This window comes from Pseudocercospora fijiensis (assembly GCF_000340215.1).
Source record: "Pseudocercospora fijiensis CIRAD86 unplaced genomic scaffold MYCFIscaffold_5, whole genome shotgun sequence".
In the NCBI taxonomy this organism is placed as follows: Eukaryota; Fungi; Ascomycota; class Dothideomycetes; order Mycosphaerellales; family Mycosphaerellaceae; genus Pseudocercospora; species Pseudocercospora fijiensis.
This window is the reverse complement of record NW_006921536.1, coordinates 5,231,878-5,256,129: the sequence shown is the minus strand read 5'-3', so window position 1 is coordinate 5,256,129 and position 24,252 is coordinate 5,231,878. Positions and strand designations below refer to the sequence as shown.

At 48.4% G+C, this 24,252-nt stretch overlaps 10 protein-coding genes across 10 annotated transcripts; 7 read left to right on the top strand and 3 right to left on the bottom strand.

The window, feature by feature from the left end:
- Window positions 1-2,239: 2,239 nt before the first annotated feature.
- MYCFIDRAFT_208131 (uncharacterized protein) lies at window positions 2,240-4,976 on the top strand (the record flags this gene model as incomplete). Its single annotated transcript, XM_007929643.1, has 15 exons — window positions 2,240-2,259; window positions 2,285-2,393; window positions 2,419-2,507; window positions 2,538-2,662; window positions 2,693-2,779; window positions 2,825-2,879; window positions 2,908-2,995; window positions 3,024-3,048; window positions 3,075-3,107; window positions 3,139-3,304; window positions 3,337-3,558; window positions 3,588-3,601; window positions 3,634-3,760; window positions 3,784-4,467; window positions 4,508-4,976. 15 exons carry the CDS (start codon window positions 2,240-2,242, stop codon window positions 4,584-4,586), a joined length of 1,923 nt encoding a protein of 640 aa, XP_007927834.1. The 3' UTR covers window positions 4,587-4,976.
- Window positions 4,473-5,667, bottom strand: MYCFIDRAFT_211631 (uncharacterized protein). Its single transcript, XM_007929642.1, has 3 exons — window positions 5,417-5,667; window positions 5,134-5,363; window positions 4,473-5,072 (listed from the first exon to the last, which is right to left on the bottom strand). The coding sequence occupies exons 1-3, from the start codon at window positions 5,640-5,642 to the stop codon at window positions 4,785-4,787; spliced, it is 744 nt and encodes a 247-aa protein (XP_007927833.1). The 5' UTR covers window positions 5,643-5,667; the 3' UTR covers window positions 4,473-4,784.
- A 236-nt stretch (window positions 5,668-5,903) lies between these two features.
- MYCFIDRAFT_52738 (uncharacterized protein) lies at window positions 5,904-8,108 on the top strand. Its single transcript, XM_007928863.1, has one exon. It carries the CDS (start codon window positions 6,045-6,047, stop codon window positions 8,004-8,006), a length of 1,962 nt encoding a protein of 653 aa, XP_007927054.1. The 5' UTR covers window positions 5,904-6,044; the 3' UTR covers window positions 8,007-8,108.
- Window positions 8,109-8,416: 308 nt separating this feature from the next.
- On the top strand, window positions 8,417-11,009 carry MYCFIDRAFT_197585 (uncharacterized protein; the record flags this gene model as incomplete). Its single annotated transcript, XM_007929641.1, has 6 exons — window positions 8,417-8,440; window positions 8,547-9,266; window positions 9,554-10,197; window positions 10,380-10,551; window positions 10,857-10,898; window positions 10,956-11,009. 6 exons carry the CDS (start codon window positions 8,417-8,419, stop codon window positions 11,007-11,009), a joined length of 1,656 nt encoding a protein of 551 aa, XP_007927832.1.
- A 465-nt stretch (window positions 11,010-11,474) lies between these two features.
- Window positions 11,475-11,927, bottom strand: MYCFIDRAFT_176020 (uncharacterized protein; the record flags this gene model as incomplete). The annotated part of the gene is made up of 6 exons (XM_007929640.1): window positions 11,475-11,495; window positions 11,531-11,539; window positions 11,574-11,611; window positions 11,643-11,680; window positions 11,714-11,819; window positions 11,879-11,927. The coding sequence occupies 6 exons, from the start codon at window positions 11,925-11,927 to the stop codon at window positions 11,475-11,477; spliced, it is 261 nt and encodes an 86-aa protein (XP_007927831.1).
- Window positions 11,928-11,990: 63 nt separating this feature from the next.
- Window positions 11,991-12,595, top strand: MYCFIDRAFT_176019 (uncharacterized protein; the record flags this gene model as incomplete). The annotated part of the gene is made up of 7 exons (XM_007929639.1): window positions 11,991-12,001; window positions 12,037-12,065; window positions 12,097-12,209; window positions 12,274-12,305; window positions 12,347-12,389; window positions 12,417-12,502; window positions 12,532-12,595. The coding sequence occupies 7 exons, from the start codon at window positions 11,991-11,993 to the stop codon at window positions 12,593-12,595; spliced, it is 378 nt and encodes a 125-aa protein (XP_007927830.1).
- A 102-nt stretch (window positions 12,596-12,697) lies between these two features.
- MYCFIDRAFT_138302 (uncharacterized protein) lies at window positions 12,698-13,586 on the bottom strand (the record flags this gene model as incomplete). The annotated part of the gene is made up of 2 exons (XM_007929638.1): window positions 12,698-13,182; window positions 13,253-13,586. 2 exons carry the CDS (start codon window positions 13,584-13,586, stop codon window positions 12,698-12,700), a joined length of 819 nt encoding a protein of 272 aa, XP_007927829.1.
- A 219-nt stretch (window positions 13,587-13,805) lies between these two features.
- On the top strand, window positions 13,806-14,708 carry MYCFIDRAFT_82382 (uncharacterized protein; the record flags this gene model as incomplete). Its single annotated transcript, XM_007929571.1, has 3 exons — window positions 13,806-14,105; window positions 14,161-14,347; window positions 14,416-14,708. The coding sequence occupies 3 exons, from the start codon at window positions 13,806-13,808 to the stop codon at window positions 14,706-14,708; spliced, it is 780 nt and encodes a 259-aa protein (XP_007927762.1).
- Window positions 14,709-15,225: 517 nt separating this feature from the next.
- On the top strand, window positions 15,226-16,920 carry MYCFIDRAFT_176016 (uncharacterized protein; the record flags this gene model as incomplete). The annotated part of the gene is made up of 14 exons (XM_007929637.1): window positions 15,226-15,266; window positions 15,291-15,389; window positions 15,425-15,482; window positions 15,533-15,593; window positions 15,620-15,680; window positions 15,709-15,737; window positions 15,764-15,829; window positions 15,854-15,957; window positions 16,001-16,132; window positions 16,167-16,223; window positions 16,250-16,275; window positions 16,305-16,430; window positions 16,460-16,536; window positions 16,571-16,920. 14 exons carry the CDS (start codon window positions 15,226-15,228, stop codon window positions 16,918-16,920), a joined length of 1,287 nt encoding a protein of 428 aa, XP_007927828.1.
- MYCFIDRAFT_52736 (uncharacterized protein) lies at window positions 16,794-19,309 on the top strand. The gene is made up of 3 exons (XM_007928862.1): window positions 16,794-17,296; window positions 17,359-18,403; window positions 18,460-19,309. Exons 1-3 carry the CDS (start codon window positions 16,969-16,971, stop codon window positions 18,734-18,736), a joined length of 1,650 nt encoding a protein of 549 aa, XP_007927053.1. The 5' UTR covers window positions 16,794-16,968; the 3' UTR covers window positions 18,737-19,309.
- The last annotated feature ends 4,943 nt before the right edge of the window (window positions 19,310-24,252 follow it).

The window sequence follows — 24,252 nt, the reverse complement described above, 5'->3', positions numbered from 1 at the left end:
TACTATACGCTCTATAGTCTCGACTTTAACTATAAATTAAATGCGTATAAGATTAGTCTGTTTAAACACACGGCGGCGGTCCAATTCAAGGACTAATTCCTATCGCAATTTAGGGCGTATTTCGGAAATCTAGATAGAGTCGGTCTTAGCTAGCAAATCGTCCTCGAGGGTCTTTAAATAGGCCTCAAATAAGCGAGCCGATTGATTAGTCTTTTGTTTAGCTCGAAGGTATTAGTCCTAAGCGTATTGTTGCCTTAGTATAGGGTTTCTAAGGGTGTCTAGTATAATAGTCTTATAGTCTTACTACTAAATAGCGGTCTAGTCGTAAAGGGAATTAAAATAGTTATCCTATATACGCTTTAGGTCGCTATTGATGTACTACATAGCGTATACGACTAAGGAATAGTCGTCTAGTAGCGCTCTTAGTGCGTTGCGCTAGTTAAGCTTACAGTTACGAATGTAGTCGTTATACTGCTTTCGGCTAGAGCTATTAAACACAGTATAGTCCTTGAGTTTAGCATCCTTCTTCTAGACTAGAACTAATAGCGAGGAAGGCCCTGCTATCGGCTTAGTGTTAGTTGTTAGGGCCTCCTAAAGGCGGCGAATCTCGAGGAGATTATCCTTTAGCTATTGTTCTTAACGTAGGGTAGTAAGCCTGTTTTAGGTAGCTTCTTAAAGTCTCGCTACTAGCTAGGGCCTAAAGGCTAGCTAGCTATATCGTCGATTAACAATGTTATTAAGAATGTCGTTAACAGGCAATTCTAGATCGTTACCTAGAATTATAGGTTCTTCTTTAGCAGGCTTAGTAGCAGGCCCTTTAGTAGGAGGTACTTTAGTAGGAGGCACTCTAGTAGGAGCCTTAGTAGGCACTTCGGTAGGCACTGTACTACTAGCGTTGTCGTTGCTAGCGCTACTAGCGGCAGCACGGTTATTGTTTCGTAATAAACCGGCTATTATAAGGGGCGACACTAATAATGTATTATTAGCCCCTAAGATACGGATATAGCGGAATTAGTAGATTCGGCTTAGTATACTTAACTTAGTATAATAGGCCGTAAAGAAGGCCTTACTTGATAATTAGTATAGTTGTTTCGATAGAATAGTACGTATAGGTCCCGTTCTTCGGGCGCAATATAGTTAAATCGATAGTTTTCGTAGCTATACCGCTAAAAGCTTGAAATAAGGACTATCTAGCTACTGCCCTTAAAGGGTAGATCGAATACTATATAAGAAGGGTTATATTAGTAGGTAGATAGGGTAGTAGTAAATTAGTATAGTATTCGATAGAGATCTAAAAGGAGAGGGAGGAAGGTAGGCTAGTTAGCCTAACGCTAAGCGCTAAGCCCTGCCTAAGGCACTAAGACCCTAGCTTCACTCGGCCTAATTACATGCCAATTACGTATAGCCTCTTTAGCCCTAATAGGCAAACCGAGCTAATATACTAAAACCGAGTATTTCCGTAAGTTTAGTAGGTCCTATTATACGCCTAATAATCGGGCTATTTCCTAGCGGGAATAGTAGATACAGTCCCGTAGGAACCTAAAAGAATAGGACGCTAAAAGTCTACTACAATTAAGGCTATCTAGGGGATAGATCGGTCTACCGTCTATGCGACGCCCGACTCTATAATATCGCACTTCGTAGAAGCTTAAAGCCTTGTCGTATCCTAGTAATCTCTTAAATCTATAGTAGGTCTATAATAGCTAATAAGTACTCCTTTCTTACTTATAAAGAGACAATATAGTAGCCTATTCTTCTAACTAGGATATAAGAGAGAAATTAGAGTAAAGTAATACTAATTTTTTATTTATACTAGTAATAAGAGCTTTTTGCACTATATATAGGTACGGCTTACTTAATCTATAATAGACTTTACTATTTCTATAACTAGTTTTCTAAAATCTATTATCTACTAAATAAATACTAGTATAGTAGTACAATAGCCTAGTAGAAATAGTATTATTATCTAGATAGTAGAAGTAGAAATATAAGATTCTTTTATATAAACTCTAATATATTTAATATAAATGGTTTAGTTATAAACTAGTTATATATATTATATTTTAGTTAATAGAGACATTTACCCTATTTTAATTCTATATCAGCTACAGCCCTATCCTAGTATATAAAGTAGACTAACATTCTCTATAAAAGCTTAGTTATAGGACTTATCCCTTAGTACTAAACTATAGGAATCGCTATTTTCTCGTCTAGTCGCGAGATAAGCATCATCGACGAGATGCCTGTAGCTCGAGCATTGTCACGGCGCCATCACCTGTGACAGAGCAAACGTACAGGGGAACTGGCCAATTATCGCCTGGCCCATTTGCTTGGCCAGATTCAACTGTGCCGCAGAGCCAAGCTTTGACCACACGTCGCCTCTGACCTGCATCGTTGTCGTGGTTTCAAAATCTCGAGCTCGTTCGCGCATACATTATTGATACAGTATTCAATACCGGGAAGCGCCAACACACGATTGACCTTAGTTGTCATTTTCGCTCTTTTCTGTGCTCCCTAGGGCTGAGAACAGGTGCGAGGCTCCAAAAATCAATTCATGATGCAGAAGTTATATCGGCTGGGTCCAACATTGGAGCAGAGTGGACCACAAGATTTTTGTCCCCGTTTGAAGGCTCGAGTCGTTCCGTCGTTGCAGCGGCTGAGGGTCATTACCTTTGATGTGATAGCGTGGGAGTGGAGGACGTGTCCATGTGCATATCGGGCGGCCTCACGAGGAGAGGATGGATGGACCCAAAGGGCCCAATTGTGACATCCGCTGCGAGTGAGCGGCGTTCGTCGACAAACCTAGGATGTCGGCTAGAGTGAGCCAATCTGAGTGCAAGAAATGATCAGCAGTTCGCCGGAGTTGACCCCAGGACTTTGTTAAGCGGCTCTCACTCACTTCGTTAGTTGGCTGTCGGCGTTCATCGACAAAACAGAGAACAACCCCTACCGCTCCAGCATGGCTGAATCCGAGACCCACTCGGACAGTATCGCTGTTCGAGTAGTGATGCAGGTTTGTATAGAGCCACCCCAGATTTAGCATAGAAAGTGGAACCTAACAAGGGGACTGCTAGGGTGGGTGTTCGACGGACTTAACCACGGACTTCGTTAAGGGACAACTCGCACGAGATGTGCCAGCCTACCTGGGAGGTGCAGGATGTATAATCTGCGCTCTGCGCTGGTTGTTTGGCGCCAACCATGCGCGCGTGCTCGAAGCCGCAGGACGTATCTCTATGATAGCGTCTTCCACCATAGCATCCAGGACGCCCCTCGAGAGCCTTGCTCTGCGAACTCGCCTTGTCATGTCTTCATAAAATGATCGTTGGCCCAAAACAGTCGCATATTGTCGACGCATATTGGCAGCATGTCATATCCAGCACTCACACATGGTACAGAGGTGACCTCGTGGATACCATTCACTACGCCTTTCACCGCCCCACAGTCCTGCTCATCACTCTTCAACGTCTACGCGGCTGGCGATCTCGCCGCATTCGATCCGGTCTGGGGTGTATCAATTGATACAAAAGACATCTGCCAGCCGCCTGCTGTTACGACATGGTGGTTACAAGCATCAATCTTCGAACAAGGAGGCTTGCAAAATGTGCATACAGCTTGGAGCCTGCTACCGTTCAGTTGCCCAGGAGGATTTCAAACCGGCGCCTCATCAATCATCGTCAATGGAGCCAGCTCGACGACGTTGGCATTCTGTTGTCCAAGGTAAACAACGCCAGAGACATACACTCAGCATGAGCAGAAGAGCGTGTAACTGACCGACCGATTCAGTGGATATTCCGTCGCAAACCCAGGAACCGGCACGAACTTTGGCAACTGCCAGTCTGAGGTAACTGCTGGGCAAGTGATAACTCTGGGCTTGTCACGCGGGAGTGGCTATACGACCAGCGTCTCGACGGTCGCCTCGGCGATTGACGTGGGCGCCATTGCTGTGCAAGGCTACGCAATTCCCACGACCGCGACTAGGACATCGACTAGCAGTAGCTCTTCGAAATACACGGTCAGGACCTTAGGCAGTAATGCATCCCCGACCGACAGTGCATCATCACCCAGCAGTGAGTCACCGACCAGCAGTGCGTCACCGACCAGCGCAGTTCCTTTGCCGACTTCCTCGAACAACGACGATGATCTTTCGACTGGCGTGAAAGCTGGCATTGGTATTGGCGCTGCTCTTGGTTTCATTGGCATTGTCGCGCTCATAGTAGCTCTTGTTGTCATCCGGCGCCGTCACCAAAAGCAATCGAGACCGCAAGCTTCAGGACAAGGCGCGTTCATCGATCGGCATGGTGAAGGGGACTGTGAGGACCAAATCGGTCAAGAGCCAAAGAAGGGTCCGCAGTATCCAAGCGACAACACGTGGAGCGAGCTATCGTCTGGACAGCACATGGGTGAGCTAGACGCGACTCCTCTGCCAGCTGAGCTTGAGGGAAACAGTGAAATCAGACACGGCCGGCGGTTTTAGGAATGCCCTGTATTTGATTCTTCGTTAATCTAGCATGGCGTTTTCCCGGGTCCCTCCGGCGGAGTGGTTCAAGGCTCGGTGGTATCTCGATGCTGTTCATGGTGAAAGGTAAATGATAGCTGTGTATGACTTGAAATCAACCTGTGCCATTTCGTATTCTGACTTTGATGCATGCAGACATCAGTGTCTCGATGCACATTCATTTCCATGTTGAGACCGTCTTGGTTTAGATGTCGCACCCATCTTCATCGTGATCAGTAGAGTGCATGGTGATGAGGCAAAAAGTTGACTGCTCAGCTATAGCTCCCTCTCACGCATGCAAGTGAGTCGACCCATTCCTTCCTGTGCTCTGAGGCTTGGATTTGGATTCGGAAGCGATTGCTCTCGACACCTCTCCGCTCCAGTTAGCATCGGTCAAAGACATTAGAAATTCCAGCTTTTGATGTTTCGTGTAGTTGGCCGGCTGGCTCTGGTGAGTTGAGATGGAGGCAGGTAGGACGCCGCAGACGAGCAGGCATTTGACCAAAGGTGGCGCTAAACTCTCTTGATTTAGGTAGATGGAACCGACGCGTCCTCCGCACAAGGGGACGCTGCCGGTCTGAGATTCAGTCAGCATGTTGATCATCGCGAATTAGTTGGGTCTTGTGGCCATCTCGAACCTTCTTGCATTCGGACTTGTCTTTCTCTCGCAATCCCCACCGGAAGCTAACACTGCGTAGTCGTTGACAGTTCTGGACGCCGATGCTTTTGAACCAATCCATAATGGGCTCAAGCGTATCGTGGTTGACGACTGCCTCGAAGCGCGTCGATTCGTGGTAGAAGATTGGAGAAGCCTCGAATCTGATCTGTCGGCAGGTTCCAAGGAGTCCCACGCGCTCGACGATGGTGTCTGGACAAGGAGTTAGACGTGGCCTCTGAGCTCCCAGACGCAGGTCTGCTTACCTCGGGAAATGGTCAGAGTGCCATCGTCTCGATTCGGTCCGACGACATAGCCATAGATGATTTCGCGAAGCTCAGCTGGTAGAGCCAGAAGTCGAGAGGCCTGGCGGGTGGAGGGATGTGTATGAGCTTTCTTCTTCCGCACATAAGGAAGCCTGAGGCCTTGAGAATTGCGAGTCATGCGTGCTGAGGTCGACTTGCCGCGAATGTTTTCATCTTTGCTCGACATGTAAACGTAGGCGAGGAACTCAATGCCTTCTCCTGCCGTATGGCCTTGGCGGATGTTTTTGAGCATGAGATGTCTCACTCGCGGGTTGGACTGACTTCGCCTGTAAAGTTTTTCCACCGCATCAGCGATGCCGTAAAGCCGGTTGCGAAGCGCCCGCTGTCTTGCGGCCTGCGCGATGCGGCGCACGCATACATCGTCGTCGTCGTCCATGTCCGGCATTGTGAGAAGAGTGGCGCGATGAAGGCTGGCCCAGGTCAGGAGGGAGGAGGGGGACGGGGGTATTTCATGGAACGCGTGAAGCAGTAGTCAAGAGAGAGCCCTGTCTTGGTAGAACTATTCCACGGTTCCTGGTCAGGCATCACTTTTCATGCCTGAATCGAGGGGCTGGTCAAGTCAAGACTCATGTCGGCTTCTCGAAAAGAAGTTGTATCCAAACAATTGACATTACAGACACTCCTGCCAAACATGGCCATCGACGCACACGTCAAGGAGTGGCAGCACCGCGCGGACGCCCTCAAGCTTCTCAATCTCAAGCAGATCGAAGGCCCTCTCGGCGAACTCGACGCACACCTCACCCTGCGAAGCTACATTGTTGCCTACAGACTCACCGACGCCGACTTGACGGTATGGAAGACGCTGCGATCGAACCGAGTGGCCCACGCCTACATCAAGCAGAACCTCATGGTCAATCTGTCGCGCTGGTTCAGCTTCATTGAAGACACCGCCAAGCCCACCATCGACCTCCCAGCAAGAGTCAAAGAGCCGGCAGACGATGGCGCCAACTACGAAATCGGCCTGCCAGACACCGAGAAAGGTGTCGTCACTCGTTTCCCTCCAGAGCCGTCTGGATACCTCCACATCGGCCACGCCAAGGCCGCACTGCTCAATGACTACTTTGCGCACAAGAAGTACAAGGGCAAGTTGATCGTCCGTTTCGACGACACCAACCCGTCGAAGGAGAAGGAGGAGTTCCAGGACAGCATTCTGAAGGACTGCGAGCTGCTTGGCATCAAGCCTGATCAAGTGACATACACCAGCGATTACTTTCAGGACCTGTATGAGCGCTGTGTGCAGATGATCAAGGATGGCCACGCATACGCAGACAACACCCCGCAAGAGCAGTTGCAGAAGGAGCGCATGGAGAAGATTGAGTCACAACACCGCAATGACTCCATTGAGGACAACCTCAAGCACTTCGAGGAGATGAAGACGGGCAGTGAGGAAGGCAAGAAGTGGTTCATTCGTGCCAAGCTCGACATGAGCTCAAACAACGGCGCTATGCGGGATCCAGTCATCTACCGCTGCAACCCAGATCCACACCACCGAACTGGCAGCACCTGGAAGATCTATCCGACGTACGACTTCGCATGCCCGGTCGTGGACTCAGTCGAGGGTATTACCCACGCACTGAGAACCACCGAGTATAATGATCGTGACGCCCAGTACCAATGGTTCATCAAGACTCTTAACCTTCGACCTGTACACAACTGGAACTTTGCGCGCATGAACTTCATCAAGACTTTCCTGTCGAAGCGGAAGCTCACAAAGGTCGTTGAGGAAGGCAAGGTGTGGGGCTGGGATGATCCACGTATGCCGACTGTACGTGGTATTCGTCGTCGTGGTATGACCATTCCCGCACTGCAGGAATTCATCGTCAAGCAAGGCCCATCCAAGAACATCATCACCATGGACTGGACCACAATCTGGGCCACGAACAAGAAGTACATCGACCCTATCGCTGCTCGATACACTGCTGTCGAAGCCAAGGACAAGGTTATATGTACCGTTGCCGGAGCTCCGGAGGCCGCCCGCACTGAGGAGAAGGATGTCCACCTCAAGAATGCTGAGCTTGGCAAGAAGAAGGTGGTTTTCAGCAAGAACATCATCCTCGATCAAGCCGATGCCCGCTCTTTCGCTGAAGGCGAGGAGATCACCTTGATGAACTGGGGCAATGCCATCGTCAAGTCCAAGAAGCATAGCCTCAATCCACTCAACCTGGTCAAGTCCGAGGAGAACAAGCCAGTAACGGAGCTTGAGCTTGAGCTGCACCTCCAAGGTGATGTCAAGAAGACTAGCAAGAAGGTCACTTGGCTCTCCACGGATCAGGAACTTGTCCCACTCGTCATGTATGACTTTGACTACTTGATCAAGAAGGACAAGCTCGAGGAGGACGATAGACTGGAGGATGCGCTGACCGAGGTGACTGAGTTCAAGACTGAGGCGCTGGCTGACTGCAACATCGCCAACCTGAAGGAGGATGACATCGTGCAGTTTGACCGCAAGGGTTACTTCCGCATCGACAAGGCCTTCAAGCATGGCGAGAGCGTTGTGGCCTTCCAGATCCCAACTGGAAAGAAGATGTGATCCAATTTCGAATTCAAGGCAATCGAGGAAAGCGTTACGACTTAGGTACAGGTAGATGATTGACGCAAAGACGAAAAGCTGTCGGCACTGCCGCTGCACTCCATCTGGAAAATCGTCCTTCTTTTGAACGCTTCCGATCCTACGTTGTGAGCAGCACACCAGGCATGTGACTTTTGCCAAGCCGCCTTCTCAAGATCGTAGCGAGCTGCACGACTGCACTTCGCTTCAGCTCCACTCCTTCCATGCCAACGACCATCGACAATTCAAATGCCACCCAAATCAAAAACAATGCTTGATGCCAACATCTGCGAAAGTTTCATACACACTCCATTGCCAGATCCTTCTAATCACATTCGTCTTATCGCTCTTGGAAGCGGATCAAAGGGGTTCGAAATCTTGTCCTTGTCAACATGGCATCTCAAAGAGCTTCCCAAGTACACTGCAATCTCTTATACATGGGGCCCTTTAGAGATTGTTCCAGTTCAGGTCGATGGACAGATACTCAAGATTCGCACCAATTGCTATACGGTTTTGAAACAGGCCCAGAAGCTGGCTAGGACTGCATATCTCTGGATTGACTCAATCTGCATCGACCAGGAAGGCAATCGTGAAGAGAAGAATGCTCAGGTCAGTATGATGTACAAAATCTATCGGAAGGCCACAGAAGTGCTTGTCTGCGTCGGAGAGCATGAAGGCGGCAGTGAACGGCTGATGGCTGTCATCGGAGCTCTCAGCTACCCACTGCAGGTCATATCTCAGGAAGGTACGCCTTGGAGGACCAGATTCTTCTGGAGGACGTTTTTCGCCACGCTGGGTACTTCCGAGATCGAGGACATCCTTGTGTTGCTAGAAAACTTCGAGAGTCGTCCGTATTTCAAACGACTTTGGATCGTACAGGAGCTTTTCGCCGCTGGCAAGAACAAACAACTCGTGTGCGGTCCTCACGTGCTACCTTATCAGCTTCTTCGCGCCTTTCTCGCTGCGTTCATTGAAGGGAATCGGGAGCTTCGGCTTGATGATAGTCACAAGTTTCCCTACTTGTCCACAACATGCTTCGATTTAGCGGTGAGGCCTAACATGGAGTCAATCTTCCTACGATTCGGAGTACAGCACCTATGCTTCGATCCGCGCGACAGACTCTTCGGTATGATATCCTTTCTGAACACAAAATCCAGCGTTATGCCCGTGCCTCCAGTCGACTACAGCAAATCTACGCTCGATCTAGCTCTCGACTTAGCGCCATTCTACGATAGCGACCAGGTCAGGGCAATGCTCGCTGCATTCGAGCTGACCGCCCGAAGCGATAAAATGCAGCACCTCGTGCAAGGAATGTCAGGAGAGTTCGCGACTGACGGAAAGACTCCTGACAGCAAGTTTTTAACAATTGACAACCAAGTCGAAGCATTGCGCTTACGGTTAGGGCCAAATAAAGAGCTTGAAGCCGACTTTGACACCTTTTGGTTGCCCCGTGGTACCGTCGATTCGGCAAGGCTGGAAGAGCTTGAGTCGCTGTCAATTCGCCCGAGGTGTACTTCTCCTCCATGAAGCCCCATCGTCTCCCGAAAAAGGTGTTCTCAAGAGGCCGAATCGTCGCTCTTGTCGATGCCGTCGCAGAGGCTGGAGATCTGCTCATATCTCTGATCGCGACACCTGCTAGTGAAATGAACAACCTATTGGTGCTGAGACCTGTTTCTGGAAACACAAATGGCTATATGATCGCCGGACAAGGCATCGCTTTCTACAAGTTCGGCATGAACAGTATGGGCGCACAGCGATGCCAATGCGAAGCCACGCATCGAAGTCAGCATCCCAGATTCGAAATGCATTTCAGCCTCGCCTTAAGCACACGCGAACTTCTGGCGTACATCGGACAAGATTTCATTGGTCCTGACTATTATCATACAGCCTTCGATATCGACAAACGCTTGGAGAGACTTGCGATTTGTCCGATTCCTACACTTTCAACTTCGCGCGTACTGGACACGCGGGTACTAAGATGTTACGCCAATGGCGCTTCAGAGAATGCCGATGTGAGCAACTGCGGACCGCAGACTGTGATTCGGGATTCGAATATGAATGATGTTTCTGAGCTGGAGAGCAGTGACGACAGTACAGGATATGGCAGCATAGGAACCTCATCAGATGAAAGTGTCGACTTAGGCGATGTTTCGGCCTTGTCCATGACGGAGAGGTATCGAGCTTGGCAGATCAAAAAATTTGGTCGACGTAAACACATCGAAGATCTGAGGCAGGACTATGATGAGGCCCAAACTAAACGTCAAAGACTCAGCTGAGCTAGTAGGCGTAGGAATAATAGTACATGGGTAGGCTCGGCTCACTACACGTTCCACCTGCTTGCTGTTGCAATTACAGGCTGGAGTGTCGAGGAGGAATCATGGGCTCGTTGCAAGGAATCAGTGCTCGCAGTCGTGTTGCGCAAGCACGCCGGGATGTTCTCATCCATGTCAGGCTTGGAAGGGTCGCCATTGAGGCATTCGCACATCATCGAAGGTACCTACGCTTGCTTCTCAAGGACCTGGTCATTGTACGCATGGGTGTATGGAGAAGTACTTCGTGGCATTCGATCCTCCATAGTCTATGCCAATAGAGTCTGCACCAGCACTCTGACCTACAACCGTGACTTTACGAGGATCGCCTAGATTGAGTCAAACGGCGATCAGAAAACGACCGAACTCCAAACTTTGAGATGTGCTCCTGCACCGCAAGATGCTGATCTTGCAATCCTGCTTTTGCTGGAAATCCAAATGCACTCAGCCGATACTGTATTTTTATTGACACGGCCAATTATTTGTTCGAATCCCGGCGTACTTTCTCAAATATCTATCCTAGGCTCATATCCTACCCTGCCAGCTCCATACCTTATACTCGTCCGTAAGTACAAAACAGGACAGGATAAGGTAACCGATGATGCAAACACGATCTGTTTAGAAAAAGACAATCTTCATCGCCACTGAATTCGAAGTCCAGGTGCATCCAGGATAGAAGCCCGATTCGTGAGCATCCTATTCCTATCTCAGATCACTTTGCCTTTCCAAGCTCCGGAACCGGATTCCTATCAAGGGGTTATCGGGATGCGCGTAGCCTTCCCTGATATACGAAGTATCCGAACTCTAACTTCCTTGTCGAACCGCTACCTTGCTAGACTATCGTTGTGCCGAAGATTCAGGCGGTATCTGGTGGCAGGTCGGCTACTTGACGGGAACATAGAACTACAGGAGCAAAGCGCCCCTCGTCTACAGTACGTGACTTTCGCACATGCTAGTGAAAGAAAGAAAGAAAGAAAGAAAGAATACCAACGAAGCCGATGTGTACACCCTTCTTTCAAAAAAGTTTCGGTACTACTACATATTATCTACACCCTATAGAATAGTAGAAGAGCCTCCGAGCCCCTGCGACTGCAGTGCAGATTATGCCTGTATTAAGTTAACATCTACGTAGGAGCAAAGACTACCACTCGGGCGGCGGACGCTAAGTTATTACCCGTGTCCTGAAAAAGGGCACACACAGTAAGACTTTGCCCCAGATCTGTTGCTTATTAGCTAGAACGTGGAGGGCTCTGGGATTATGGCTAGGTCTGATCCCTGCTTGGGGCGTTGTTGTTGCTACTTCGAGCACAACGACTAGACGCTGCGATCCAGAAAATTCCAACCCGGCTCCGTATTTCAAAACCTACGGGGATTGATTACGGGCTTGGCTTTCGTTTCCATTCTTCCTCGGGAATGGAAGGAGGTCGACTCGCAGTCTCTCTCACACTCGTAGCCACGGATCCAGATTTCAAAAAGTATCGAATCTCTCACAACTTGTACTACATAATACCTAGAATAACTTCCGGGACTAATAAACCCTGTCACTGTGGACTCCGCAGCACTTACCGTAGGACTGGGCTACGCGGATAGTCATTAAATATAGGCTAATCAGAATCCTGCTATTCATACCTACTCATTATACATACGCTCCCCGGTAATGCTTCCCTTGTAACGTTATTACAGGAAAGGAGGTGCAATCCTAGTCTGAACAACCAACTCCGTTACATCGAGGGTGAAAGGCTAAAAAGAAAAAAAGTGTCGAGTACTACAAATACTGGCGTGCAATCGCCGTGGCCTTGCTTCGCTCGCTTTCAAAATCTTTACCGATCCTATCCTACCCTATCACGAAACAACACCGAACACCGAACACCATGCGGTCCATATTTACCCTCGCTACTACGATTCTCGCTCTCGTCTCGACCGTTGCGGCTGTGTATCAGGGAGACCAATGTGCTTGCTCGGGAGTCCAGGGGTGCCGAAAGATAGGAGCTTTGGGATGTGTAACCATTTCAGGCACGGTCACCTGTGTCACTGGGGCTACGGACTGCAATGCGCCGTGCGGAGGCCATGGGTTTAGCTACAGAAAATATGTGTAAGTGTTCGCATCATATATCTTCGGAAATTTTTGTTTCTTTTTTTCTTTTTTCAAATTTGCTTTTTGGAGATGAGGTTTTATTAATTAGAGTTGTCATACCTAGCTCAACCGACTCAGAATGTATTTGCACCGCGCAGGATGCAACTTCGACAGGCACTTGTGGCTGAGGTTTCGCCCGTACTGGCGGCGTATAAGGGAAATAAGGACGGATCATTCCGGCAAATTGTACCTACGAGTGGGTGGAAGCAGTGACGAAGCAAGCGAATTCATCATCTTCGTCCTTTGCGGCCAGGCGGGCCTTGGATACTGCGAACATCTCGAGCGCTGAGCTTCAACGTGCTGCCTTGCATCTTCCCAATCCCAGGTCCCGTTACGCCACGTACTCGAGCTTTCTCCGATGCCTTCGACCGTTGTTTGAACTTCTCCAGAATTATGCCGTTCTCCGCAGCTTCCTTCCTTCGACTTGCCTCGCGACTGGCAGCCTTTCCAGAAATGCCTTTGCGCATCGACATGGGCATCTTTTCCTGCTGAATTGCCGAAGTCTTGGCACCGAGATCTTGCAATCGCATGTCAAGAGCTTTGATACGGTCTTTGCCCTCTGGGCCGGTAGAGCTACGAAATGATGATGGATCGAGGAGATGTGATTCTTTCAGAAGTCGCTGCAAAGCGACGTCCTTCTTGAGGTTCGCGACTTCGCTGCCGTCGTCCTCGGTGCCAGGTTTTGCAGCCTTGGTCGTCGACTTCACTGGCCGTTCTTCTGTCGGTGGTTTCGAAGACTGTAGTCGCATTAGCGAATTCGCAGTCTCGTAGCCTTTTTTTCCAACTTGCCATGTACGATTTCTTGCCATTTTTGAGCCCGCCAAATATCGCATCCATATCGGGTTGGGCATGTTCCACAATCTCTACAGCATCCTCATCCTCAGAAATCCCACCCCAGTCAGACTCGTCGACATTCTCATTATCGTGATCGTCTGAGTCCTCTCCATCAGAATTTTCGTCTCTCACTGGCTGCACCTCGAGCGGCTTGAATTTCGCCTCGAAAGCCTTCTGGAAAAGTGCTCTTGCCTCATTGTCGCCTTCCGAGTCGCTGTCGACAGTCGCAGCCGCTTTCTTCGCAGGCTCCGCTCGTCGCTTGCGTTTCCCCAAAGTCGCTGACATCTCCAAACGAGATTACGATCTCCTCAATCTGATCGAGCGGTTGCGCGTGGTGTTGAAAACGTCGAACAACTGGTCGTTCTCGGAATTGCGCTCGGGCGGGAGACAAGGATCAAAAGTGACAACCCTGATGCCAAGCTTTTGCCCCAGCCTCTCCTCTCCTCGAGTCCTCTCACAAGACACGCGGACGTCTTGTCTCATCACGAACAAATTTCTAGCAAGATGACGCAGTTCAGACCTTGCATAGATCTGCACGCAGGCTCAGTCAAGCAGATCGTCGGCGGCACGTTGTCGACGGACAACGCAGGACTCAAAACGAACTTCACATCAGAGCATCCATCCGCATTTTTTGCAGAGCTTTATAAGAAGAATGATCTACGAGGAGGCCATATCATCATGCTTGGTCCAGGAAATGATGAGGCAGCTCGGTCAGCTTTAGCAGCCTGGCCAAAAGGTCTCCAAGTTGGCGGCGGCATCAACGATACCAATGCCAAACAGTGGATAGAAGCGGGTGCCGAAAGGGTAGGAGGCATGAGACAGTCTTTCCGCGTAATCCTGTGCTCACCAAACGCAGTAGGTCATCATTACATCTTTCTTATTTCCCTCTGGAACCTTTTCTCTTGCAAGACTGCAATCCGTCCTCGATGCGCTGGGAGGCGATAAGGAGAAACTCGTGATCGATCTCAGCTGCCGACGTGTGGGCGAAGGCTGGAGAGTAGCCATGGACAAGTGGCAGACCATCACGGAATTCGAGATCAACAAGGGTGGGTAGTATCGTACATACATCCATCACGCTAGGTCTCGAACTAAGCAGGGCTGACACGTGGGACAGAGAACATCTCCATGCTGGAACCGTACTGTAGTGAGTTCCTGATCCACGCTGCCGATGCCGAAGGTCTGCAGGCGGGCATTGATGAGAAACTGGTCGGCTACCTGGCGGAGATTTGTACGATTCCTGTGACCTATGCAGGCGGAGGCCGGAACCTTTCAGACCTGGAGCTGGTCGAACGTCTCAGCGGTGGCAAAGTCGACCTCACGATCGGGAGTGCTCTGGACATATTTGGGGGCAAAGGCGTCACTTTCGAGGAGTGCTGTCAGTGGAATCAGTCCCGGAGATCGTCGTAGCTCGCTAGGTCTCTTCTGCTTTCGGCACGCCTCCGAAAGACTTTGAGACTGCCGTAACTACGTACTACATCGGCCTTCTTTGTTAGCTTGAAAGCCACTTCTGTGCTCTGTATGGGGAGCACGTGGCCGAGAACAATCAAATGCTTAGCATAGTTCTCCGGCGGTCACTAAAGATGACAGATCTTGGTACATGTAGGTATGACTGGGCAAGCCACATCTGCAGCGCTATCATTCATACTTTGATGATGATCACGTAGCGCAATAAAATCTGAAATTGACTCGAGCTTCGTTTTGGCATGCCAGACAGTAGGTCTCAGCAAAATCTACGTGGGAGTACGTCGGCTGAGTGCGCCAGAGGAGAGGAGAGCTCTGTGCAGCTACTACATACCGATGCTCAATACCGATGCATGCATGCCGTATCTGTATATGCACGAGTGCTTTGCCATCTGACAGGGCGCGCAGCACTTGGCTTCACATGCTTTGGCCGAGGCTGAATAGTTAAACGGGCCGATTCTCCATGAACACTCCACGGGGCCGCATGGAGCGGATTCCAGAACTGTGGATGAACAGGTTCATGATGAGAAGACAGATGTTGCCACCAATAATGAATCATGACACGATCGTAAAACCTTCAGAGATTATTATTCTCGACTCTTTTCGCGAAAGTTCGTACCAAGCGCGGTGGCTAACGGCTTCCGCGCCATGTGTCATGGAAGCGTTCTGGAAGGATTCGGTTCGATTCGCGCCAGAAGAAAAAAAACACACGAAGTGGTAGTGTACTTAGTACGAAGCTAGCACTTTTACGCGCCGCGCATCGAGCCCAGCAGAAGGAGAAATCTCGTGTCAGGCTACTTGTGCTCCAGACCGCAGTTCGCGAGGATTTTGGTGGAACGTTGTCGCACGGCGCAGAGGCTCGAAAGGGAAAGGAAAGGATCAAAGCCACGTCTTGGCAGCACGCCTCCCGATGGTACCGTTGTAGTTCGAAAATCCTTTGGTGAAGTGGAGTGCAGGAAGGGTTTTTTCGGATGAGTTGCCGGCGAAAATAATGTTGCGAGGGCCGAGTGGTGGAAGCGAGGCGAGCAGGCATGAAGACACTATGGCATGGCTCGTCTCGTATCGGGGTGGGTGAGTGCAGGGTGTTGCAGAGGACACAGAAACATACAGTTACAGTAGGATTGTTGGAGGTGGGAGGGAGAGTGAAACAGCGATCACGATGGTTGTGTATGAGGTGGAGGGTACCAAGGCATTGGTCAGGACGAAACGCTACGCATATTATCAGTTTACCTTTTGAGCGTTCGCGATGGGAGTGGAGCGATGCAGCTTGGCTCAGCTGGTGGTCCAGGTCTGGGCGGCGGCAGAGGCGAGCTTCGGCCTTCGTGATTGCACAGCGCGGTGGTGGCGACGGCGACGGCGACGACGATGGAGTCGGACGACGACACCGAATTTGTCGGCCACGAGAGGTGTGACGATGGTCATGTGCTCGGCGATTGGGCGCACGCCGACCACATTTTCATTGTGAGGCCAGAACAAAGCGATGCAAGGCGGGCGCCGACAACGAGGCCGTCTTGTCCGTCGAGCACTAGTCAGTTGGCCAAGCGGAGTAGTGCTTGCAGGCGAACGGAGGAGGAATCAGGATGGATGGCTGCTCGGGGGACCTCTGGAATTTGCTCAGCGCTGGCTGCGGAAGGGGAGTTGCATTCCGGGCAGCTTCCCCGACAACTTGTACAATAATGCGATGGAGTCGCGAACAGCACGAACAGCACGACATGGTCTGATGCCGGCACAGAGCAGCTGCTGAAAGGCGCATCCAAGGGCAAAGAACGCCACAGTTTGCGCTGGGCGCTATTGATGCACGAGACCAGCATCTGGCACGCGTGATTGGCCGCGCGCAACCCCGTGGAGCGCCCCGACTGAATCTGGAGGCATCCACGTGAGAGCGCATATGCAATTTCGCGCTTCCTGTATTCTAATGTGTCGTCCGTGCGCTCGCCCGCTCCCCGCCAAAGCTGGAGCATGTGCTGCGGCTTCTTTTATATTAGACTCGCGTGTTTCCTCTTCGCCATTGTTTCCGACACAACGTGCATTCGCTCCACTCCTTCCTCCTCTCGCCCTGCCCTCGATAACCGACGTCGGCCCTCGAGCTCACTCACCTTGCTTGGAAGCGACTTCCACCCTTCGCTCCGCTGCATACCTACAACAACAACACCTATAGCAAGCAAGCAAGCAAGCAAGCAGGCAAGCACCTCGCGCCGACACAGCCATGGCGGGAGGCCTCGCTACGACCAGCGATGTCACTCGCATTGAAGCGCCTGTCACTTGGAAGGCCTACCTGATCTGCGCCTTCGCCTCGTTCGGTGGTATCTTCTTCGGTTACGACTCGGGCTACATCAACGGTGTCACTGGTTCCAAGGTCTTCATTGAAATCATCGAGGGTCCAGGCGCGGAGAAACTCCGCGGCTCCTACCAATCGCTCATTGTCTCTATCCTCTCCGCCGGCACCTTCTTTGGCGCTATCATCGCCGGTGATGTCGCCGATTTCATCGGACGCAAATGGACTGTCATCCTGGGTTGTGCCATCTACACCGTCGGTAAGTTGCAATCGAGTCGCGTTTCACGCGTGCAAGCAATGTGCCGCTCACGCGATTCGCAGGTGTCATTCTCCAGGTCGCTGCTCACGGTCTTGGCCTGATCGTTGCTGGTCGTCTCATTGCGGGTATCGGTGTCGGTTTCGAGTCCGCTATCGTCATCCTGTACATGTCCGAGATCTGCCCGAAGAAGGTCCGTGGTGCTCTCGTTGCTGGATACCAATTCTGCATCACCATCGGTCTCTTGATCGCGGCCTGTGTGAACTACGCAGTCCAGGATCGCTCCGACACTGGCTCCTACCGCATTCCCATCGCCATCCAGTTCGCCTGGGGTCTGGTCCTCGGTGGTGGTCTCTTCTTCCTCCCAGATTCCCCTCGTTACTACGTCAAGCGCGGTCGTGTGGAGGATGCTCGCAGCTCCCTTGGTCGCCTGCGTGGACAGGACAAGATGTCCGAGTACATCGAGGCCGAGCTGGCTGAGATTGTCGCCAACGAAGAGTACGAGCGCTCTGTCATCCCATCAGGTGGCTATCTCACCGGCTGGGCCAACTGCTTCAGCGGTTCGCTCTGGAAGTCCAACTCCAACTTGCGCAAGACCATCCTCGGTACCTCTCTTCAGATGATGCAGCAGTGGACTGGTGTCAACTTCATCTTCTACTACTCCACTCCATTCCTGCAATCCACCGGTGCCATCGACAATGTCTTCCTGATCTCGCTGATCTTCACCCTCGTCAACGTGTGCTCGACTCCAATCTCTTTCTACACCGTTGAGAAGCTTGGTCGCCGTCCACTCCTCGTCTGGGGTGCTCTCGGCATGTTGATCTGCCAGTTCATCGTCGCCATCGTTGGTGTTACCGTCGGTTTCAACAAGTCCCACACCGTTCCAGGCGTCGATGGCGGCGACCCAACCACCGTCGCCAACAACATCTCCGCCGTCAACGCCCAGATCGCCTTCATCGCCATCTTCATCTTCTTCTTCGCCTCCACCTGGGGACCAGGTGCATGGATCGTCATTGGCGAGATCTTCCCTCTGCCAATCCGTTCCCGTGGTGTCGGTCTCTCCACTGCCTCCAACTGGCTCTGGAACACGATCATCGCTGTCATCACTCCGTAAGTTCAACCCACTTCTACTCTCAGTCAATACCTCGCTAACAGGTCACCACCAGATACATGGTCAACGAGGATGAGGGCAACCTGAAGTCCAGCGTCTTCTTCATCTGGGGTGGTCTCTGCACCTGCGCTTTCGTCTACTCCTACTTCCTCGTCCCAGAAACCAAGGGTCTCTCCCTCGAGCAGGTCGACAAGATGATGGAGGAGACCACTCCACGTACTTCCGCCAAGTGGAAGCCAACCACCACCTTCGCCCACGAAATGGGTCTCGACCAGGGTATCTCAGCAGAGAAGGTGCACGAGGTCGAGCGCAAGGGTTCGTGGACCGGTTAAGAGGAGCACAGGGCGATCATGATACCAGCGTGTTGATTCATGCATGCATGCATTACGGGCGCGGGGCGCAAATGAGAATTCTAATAAAGCGTTGTACTCAGATCATCCAAGATACAGTCTGGAGTCGTGGTGAGCGCAGAAGCACGCCAGTACGTACTGCGACAGACACTGTTGTCATAGTCAATAATGCGAAATACCCAGGATGAGTTCATGAAGAAGAAGAAGAAGAAGAACAAGTCAGCGTGAGATGCTGTTACAAGTATATATATACAGGCCTTGCTGTCTTGCGTCTTCTCTCTCTCTCTCTCTATACATCTTTCGTTGTGCCGTTTATCCGCGCGCATGGGCATGTAGGCGACTGTCAGGATCAGCACAAAGTCTTGGCAAAAATTTTCTGCTCGCTCTTTTTGTTTCTGTAGATTGTGACTTGGACTCGTTGGTGTCGCAATTGGGAAATGGCTACTGTGCTGTTTGAAGTTGTTGGAGTATAGTCTACCCTATTATCTAAGGAGGAGGGGATTTGGTTTTTTGGTTTAGAAGGGGGTAATCCCTAAAAAACGGGATCTAATAGGCAAAAGCTAGCGTACTACCTAAAGGAATTATCCGTACCTTTTAAAAAGTTTACGTCTAACGTTTTTAAGCTAGCTACTATTTATAGAGATTATCCCTATCCGCTATCTTACTTAATCGCCTATTATAGAGTAACTCTAGATTAGAGGTTAATACCTTAGGTATTAACTCTTAGCGCTACGATACTTCCTCGTACGCTTCTTTCTACCTCTAGATAGAACCGTACGATAACTCGTCTTCTATCTAATCTATACCGTCTTATAATATTTTATCGTACTATCTAGTATTAAGTCTATTATAGAAGGTTTTAGAGCTACCGGAGAAGCGCTAGTATAGTATACTATAGTTAGGAAGAATTTCTTCGAGTATCGCGAGAAGCGCGCGTATATATCTAGTTAGAGCGAACTATTAGTAGTATAGTTACGTATATAGTTATAAATAGACGGTATCGCTAGGATAGCTATATTATAGTTAGGAATTATCGGCAGATCTGTTACTAGGATACTATCTAGTTAGGAATCGAAATTAACCTAAAATACGTTAAGAAAAAGAGAGTTATACCGTAGCGATAGTAATACGATAGCTATAGTGTTATTTAATAGTATATACCGCTCGAGTAGGAGCGTAGAGGAACCCTAGAAGTTCTTAATTAGGTTAGGTACTAACTAAACAGTTAGTCTTTATACTCTATACTTAGTTTCTATATACTATAGTTTTAGTTTTATTTTAGGTCTTATAGTTTAGTTTCTATATACTACTTACTATTATTTTATTATTCTATATCTAGTCTCTTCGAGTCGTAGTAGCCGACGTAGTACTCGGCCCCTCCTACTAATCCTAATAAGTAGCGGAAGTTACTTTAGGATCTCGCTAAGATTAAAGCTAAAGGTACCTAAGTACTAAAAGAATACTAAGTAGCTTAGTCCGTATAAAAACAAACCTAAGAGGAAGACGCGGAGTATAAAGGGCTACGCCCTAGATAGAAAGCGCTAGCCTTAGGCATTTAGCCTACGCAACTCTAACCTACTGCTTAGCGCTTAGCGTACTATATAAAACTATTCGGATTTATATAGATAGACTTAGCTCTTTATCGAACCTATTAAGTCTTATATCTAGTATCTACGTACGCGTTACTTAACTATAATATTAGGTTCGATCTTTATTATAGGAAACGCTAAGGTTTATTAGGAACCCGAGTAAGATAGCTAGGGGAACGCTGCCTCTACTACGCTAGAGATAACTAGGGATAAGATTTATCGCGCCTTCGAGAGTCTCTATACTAGGTAATAGATAATAGAAGCCTAGCTATAAGCTACGCGCTCCGCGCTCTAATACGCGGAAGTATCTCGCTAGGCCGGGCCTACCGAGGCTAATACGATACGAGACTAGTCTACGAACGAGATCCTAAAAGGACTCCTAGAAACCCTCTCGGCTACCGGCTAAAACGTAATAGCGTTACGCGAATAGAAGCTACTATCGTAGGACGGAAAAGCTAAGACGTTCTAGGACTACTTACTACGACTAAGAAGTTTATATCGAGTTCGTTCTAGGTTAAAACCGAGGCTCTCCGAAGATTACTACTAGGATACTATTTACGATACCCTACTAGCGAAGGAACGCGCTAGGATACGCTACTTCTAGGAAAGAGGAAGCCTTACGAAAGGAAAGGACCCCGAAGCTTTCTTCTAGTAACTCGAGGACGTCTTCGCGGATAGCAACGAAGCTACTAAGGCGCTAGAGCAACTCTAAGCCCTAAGATATACTTAGGGATAACTTTAGTACGACTACTAGCTAGAATTCGATAGCCTCCTACTAAGCGTAGGTAGAGACCGTTAGACCGACGATACGAAAATTAGATACTTAAAGAATACCTTCTCGAACGCGGCTAAGACCTATACCGCCGCTATACTAAAGATTAAGGATTACTACCTCTATATAGAGGAAGTCGAGCGAATTATAACGAACCTCGAGACAATAGACTAGTTTAAATAGGCTATAAAACGCTAGTAAGAAAGGAAGAAGGAGGCCGCGAGCCCTATAGTAGTTATCCTATTCTATACGGCTCTTACGGCGAATCCGAAGGTCGACTCCGACGGAGATATAGTTATAAACCCCGCTTAAACGAACGCTTTTCATAGAAAGAATCGCGGAGGTTAATAAGGAATAGTAGAGAAGCCTAGAGCTAAATAGGTCGACTCTATAAAGAGAGAGAAACGTAAGAAGAAAAGGCTCTACTTCCGCTATAGAGCGAGTATATTAGGACTAAAGAGGTTATACGTAATTAGTATATAACTAGGCTCGAGTGAAGCTAGGGTCTTAATGCCTTAGGTAGGGCTTAGCGCTTAGTAATAGGCTAACTCTCCTACCTTCCTCCCTCTCCTCCTAGGTCCTTATCGAATACTACCTATACCTACTACTACCCTATCTACCTGCTAATATAACCCTTCTTATATAGTATTCGATCTACCCTTTAAGGGCAGTAGCTAGATAGTCTTTATTTTAAGCTTTTAGCGGTATAGCTACGAAAACTATCGATTTAACTATATTATACCCGAAGAACGGGACCTATACGTACTATTCTATTAGAACAACCGTACTAATTATTAAGCAGGGCCTTCTATACGGCCTATTATACTAAGTAAAGTATACTAGGCCGATACCTACTAATTCCGCTATATCCGCACTATAAGGGGCTATAATATATTATTAGTATTACCCCTTATTATAATAGCCGGCTTATTACGAAGCAACAACAACCGCGGCGCTACTAGTAGCGCTAGCAACGACAACGCTAGTAGTATAGTGTCTGCTAAAGTGCCTACTAAAGTGCCTGCTAAAGTGCCTACTAAAGAGCCTACTAGAGGGCCTACTAAAGAACCTATAATCGAAGGGGATAACCTATCGTTGCCTATTAACGACATTCTTAGCAATATTGTTAACCGTCGATATAGCTAACTAGCCTTTAGGCCCTAGCTAGTAGCGAGACTTTAAGAAGCTACTTAGAACAGGCTTACTACCTTACGTTAAGAACAGTAGCTAAAGGATAATCTCCTCGAGATTCGCCGCCTATAGGAAGCCCTAACAACTAATACTAAGCCGATAGTAGGGCCTTCCTTACTACCCGTTTAAAAGAAGGATACTAAGCTTAAGGACTATACCGTGTTTAATAGCTCTAGTCGGAAGTAGTATAACGATTACATTCGTAACTGTAAGCTTAACTAGCGCAATACACTAAGGGCTCTTCTAAACGACTACTTATTAGTCGTATACGCTATATAGTACATTAATAGCGACCTAAAGCGTATATAGGATAACTATTTTAACTCCCTTAATAACTAGGCTACTATTTAGTAGAAAACCTATAAGACTATTATACTAGACACCCTTAGAAACCCTATACTAAGGCAACAATACGCTTAGGACTAGTACCTTCGAGCTAAACAAAAGACTAATTAATTAGCTCGCTTATTTAAAGCCTATTTAAAGACCCTCGAAGATAACCTTCCGGCTAAGACCGACTCTATATAGATCTCCGAAATACGCCCTAAATTAAGGTAGGAGCTTATCCTTAAATTAGACCGCCGCCGTATATTCGAATTGGCTAATCTTATACGAATTTAATTTATAATTAAAGTAGAAACTACAGAGCGTGTAGTATAGCTATAGCAACGGTTAGAATCTAAGATACCACTATCTAACAACCGTAGTGCCCGCGGAGGAAACTAGGGTTCCTACTAAAATAACAATGCTAACAATAATAGGAATAGTAACAATAACCGTAGAAGAGGCCGTAGCCGACGGCTATATAGAGGAGGCCGCGATAGGGGCCGTAGAAGGGGCTCGTATCCCTATAGTACTAATCGCTTAACTAACAATAGTAGCAATAGCGGCTATAGCAACCCCCTAACTAGATTAAAGTGCTTTAATTGCGATAGTACTAGCTATCTACTAGGCTAATGCGACAAACCTAAGGATTAGGCCCGAATCGACTATACTACCGCTAAGCACCGAAAGCACCTTTTAGCCGCTAACGCTACCCCTATCGGTCCTTCCTATTAGTCGAAAAAAGAATAGGCGCTGCACTAACTATTAGCCTTATACGGCGTAAAACTATCGACATTATACTAGCTATTATACGTACCTGCCTTATATAGGATACGTATAGAACTAACTATAAGACTAAGGTTATGCTAGACCTAGGAAATTCAGTTAGTGCCCTTATTAGCTATCGCCTAGCTAAGTAACTAGACCTTCGATAATTAAATAGAGCTAACCTACTAACCCTTGCTTAGTTTAATAACGCTCGGCACTTAACCTATAGAGCCTACTATATTCCTATAGTTCTAAAGGACGACCTCGGAAATAAGCGCCTACTAGACTTTACTACCTATACAGTAGATATAGATAGCCTTCTATCCGATATTATTTCTAGCAACCCTATCCTTAAACACTACGCTATAACTATAGACTTAGGCCTTTAATAGTAGCGATTTAGAATCGCTAGGAAGGAGGACATTAAATATATTAATGTTAGCGAGTGCCCTAACGATATTAGGGTCCTGTTTATTAGCAACCTAATACTAGCCTCCGCCTTAGCTAACCCGACTACCGACCTACTTAGTAGTAAGGACGATAAACTAGTGCCCCCTAATAGCATAGACCCTAAATAGCTTGCTCGTATACTATAGCCTATTCGAGAGACCTATATTAATGTGTTTAAACACTATCTAGCATCGATATTGCCTATATTTAAAGGGACGGATTATAAGATTAATATTATAGAGGGTAAAGAGGTCCCCTTTAGTCCCCTCTATAACCTTAGTAAACGAGAGCTTACTATATTATATAAGTACCTAGATAAGAACCTAGCTAATAGTCGAATTCAGTATAGCAATAGCCCTGCTAGTACACTAATCCTCTTTGTCCCTAAGAAGGATAGTAGCCTA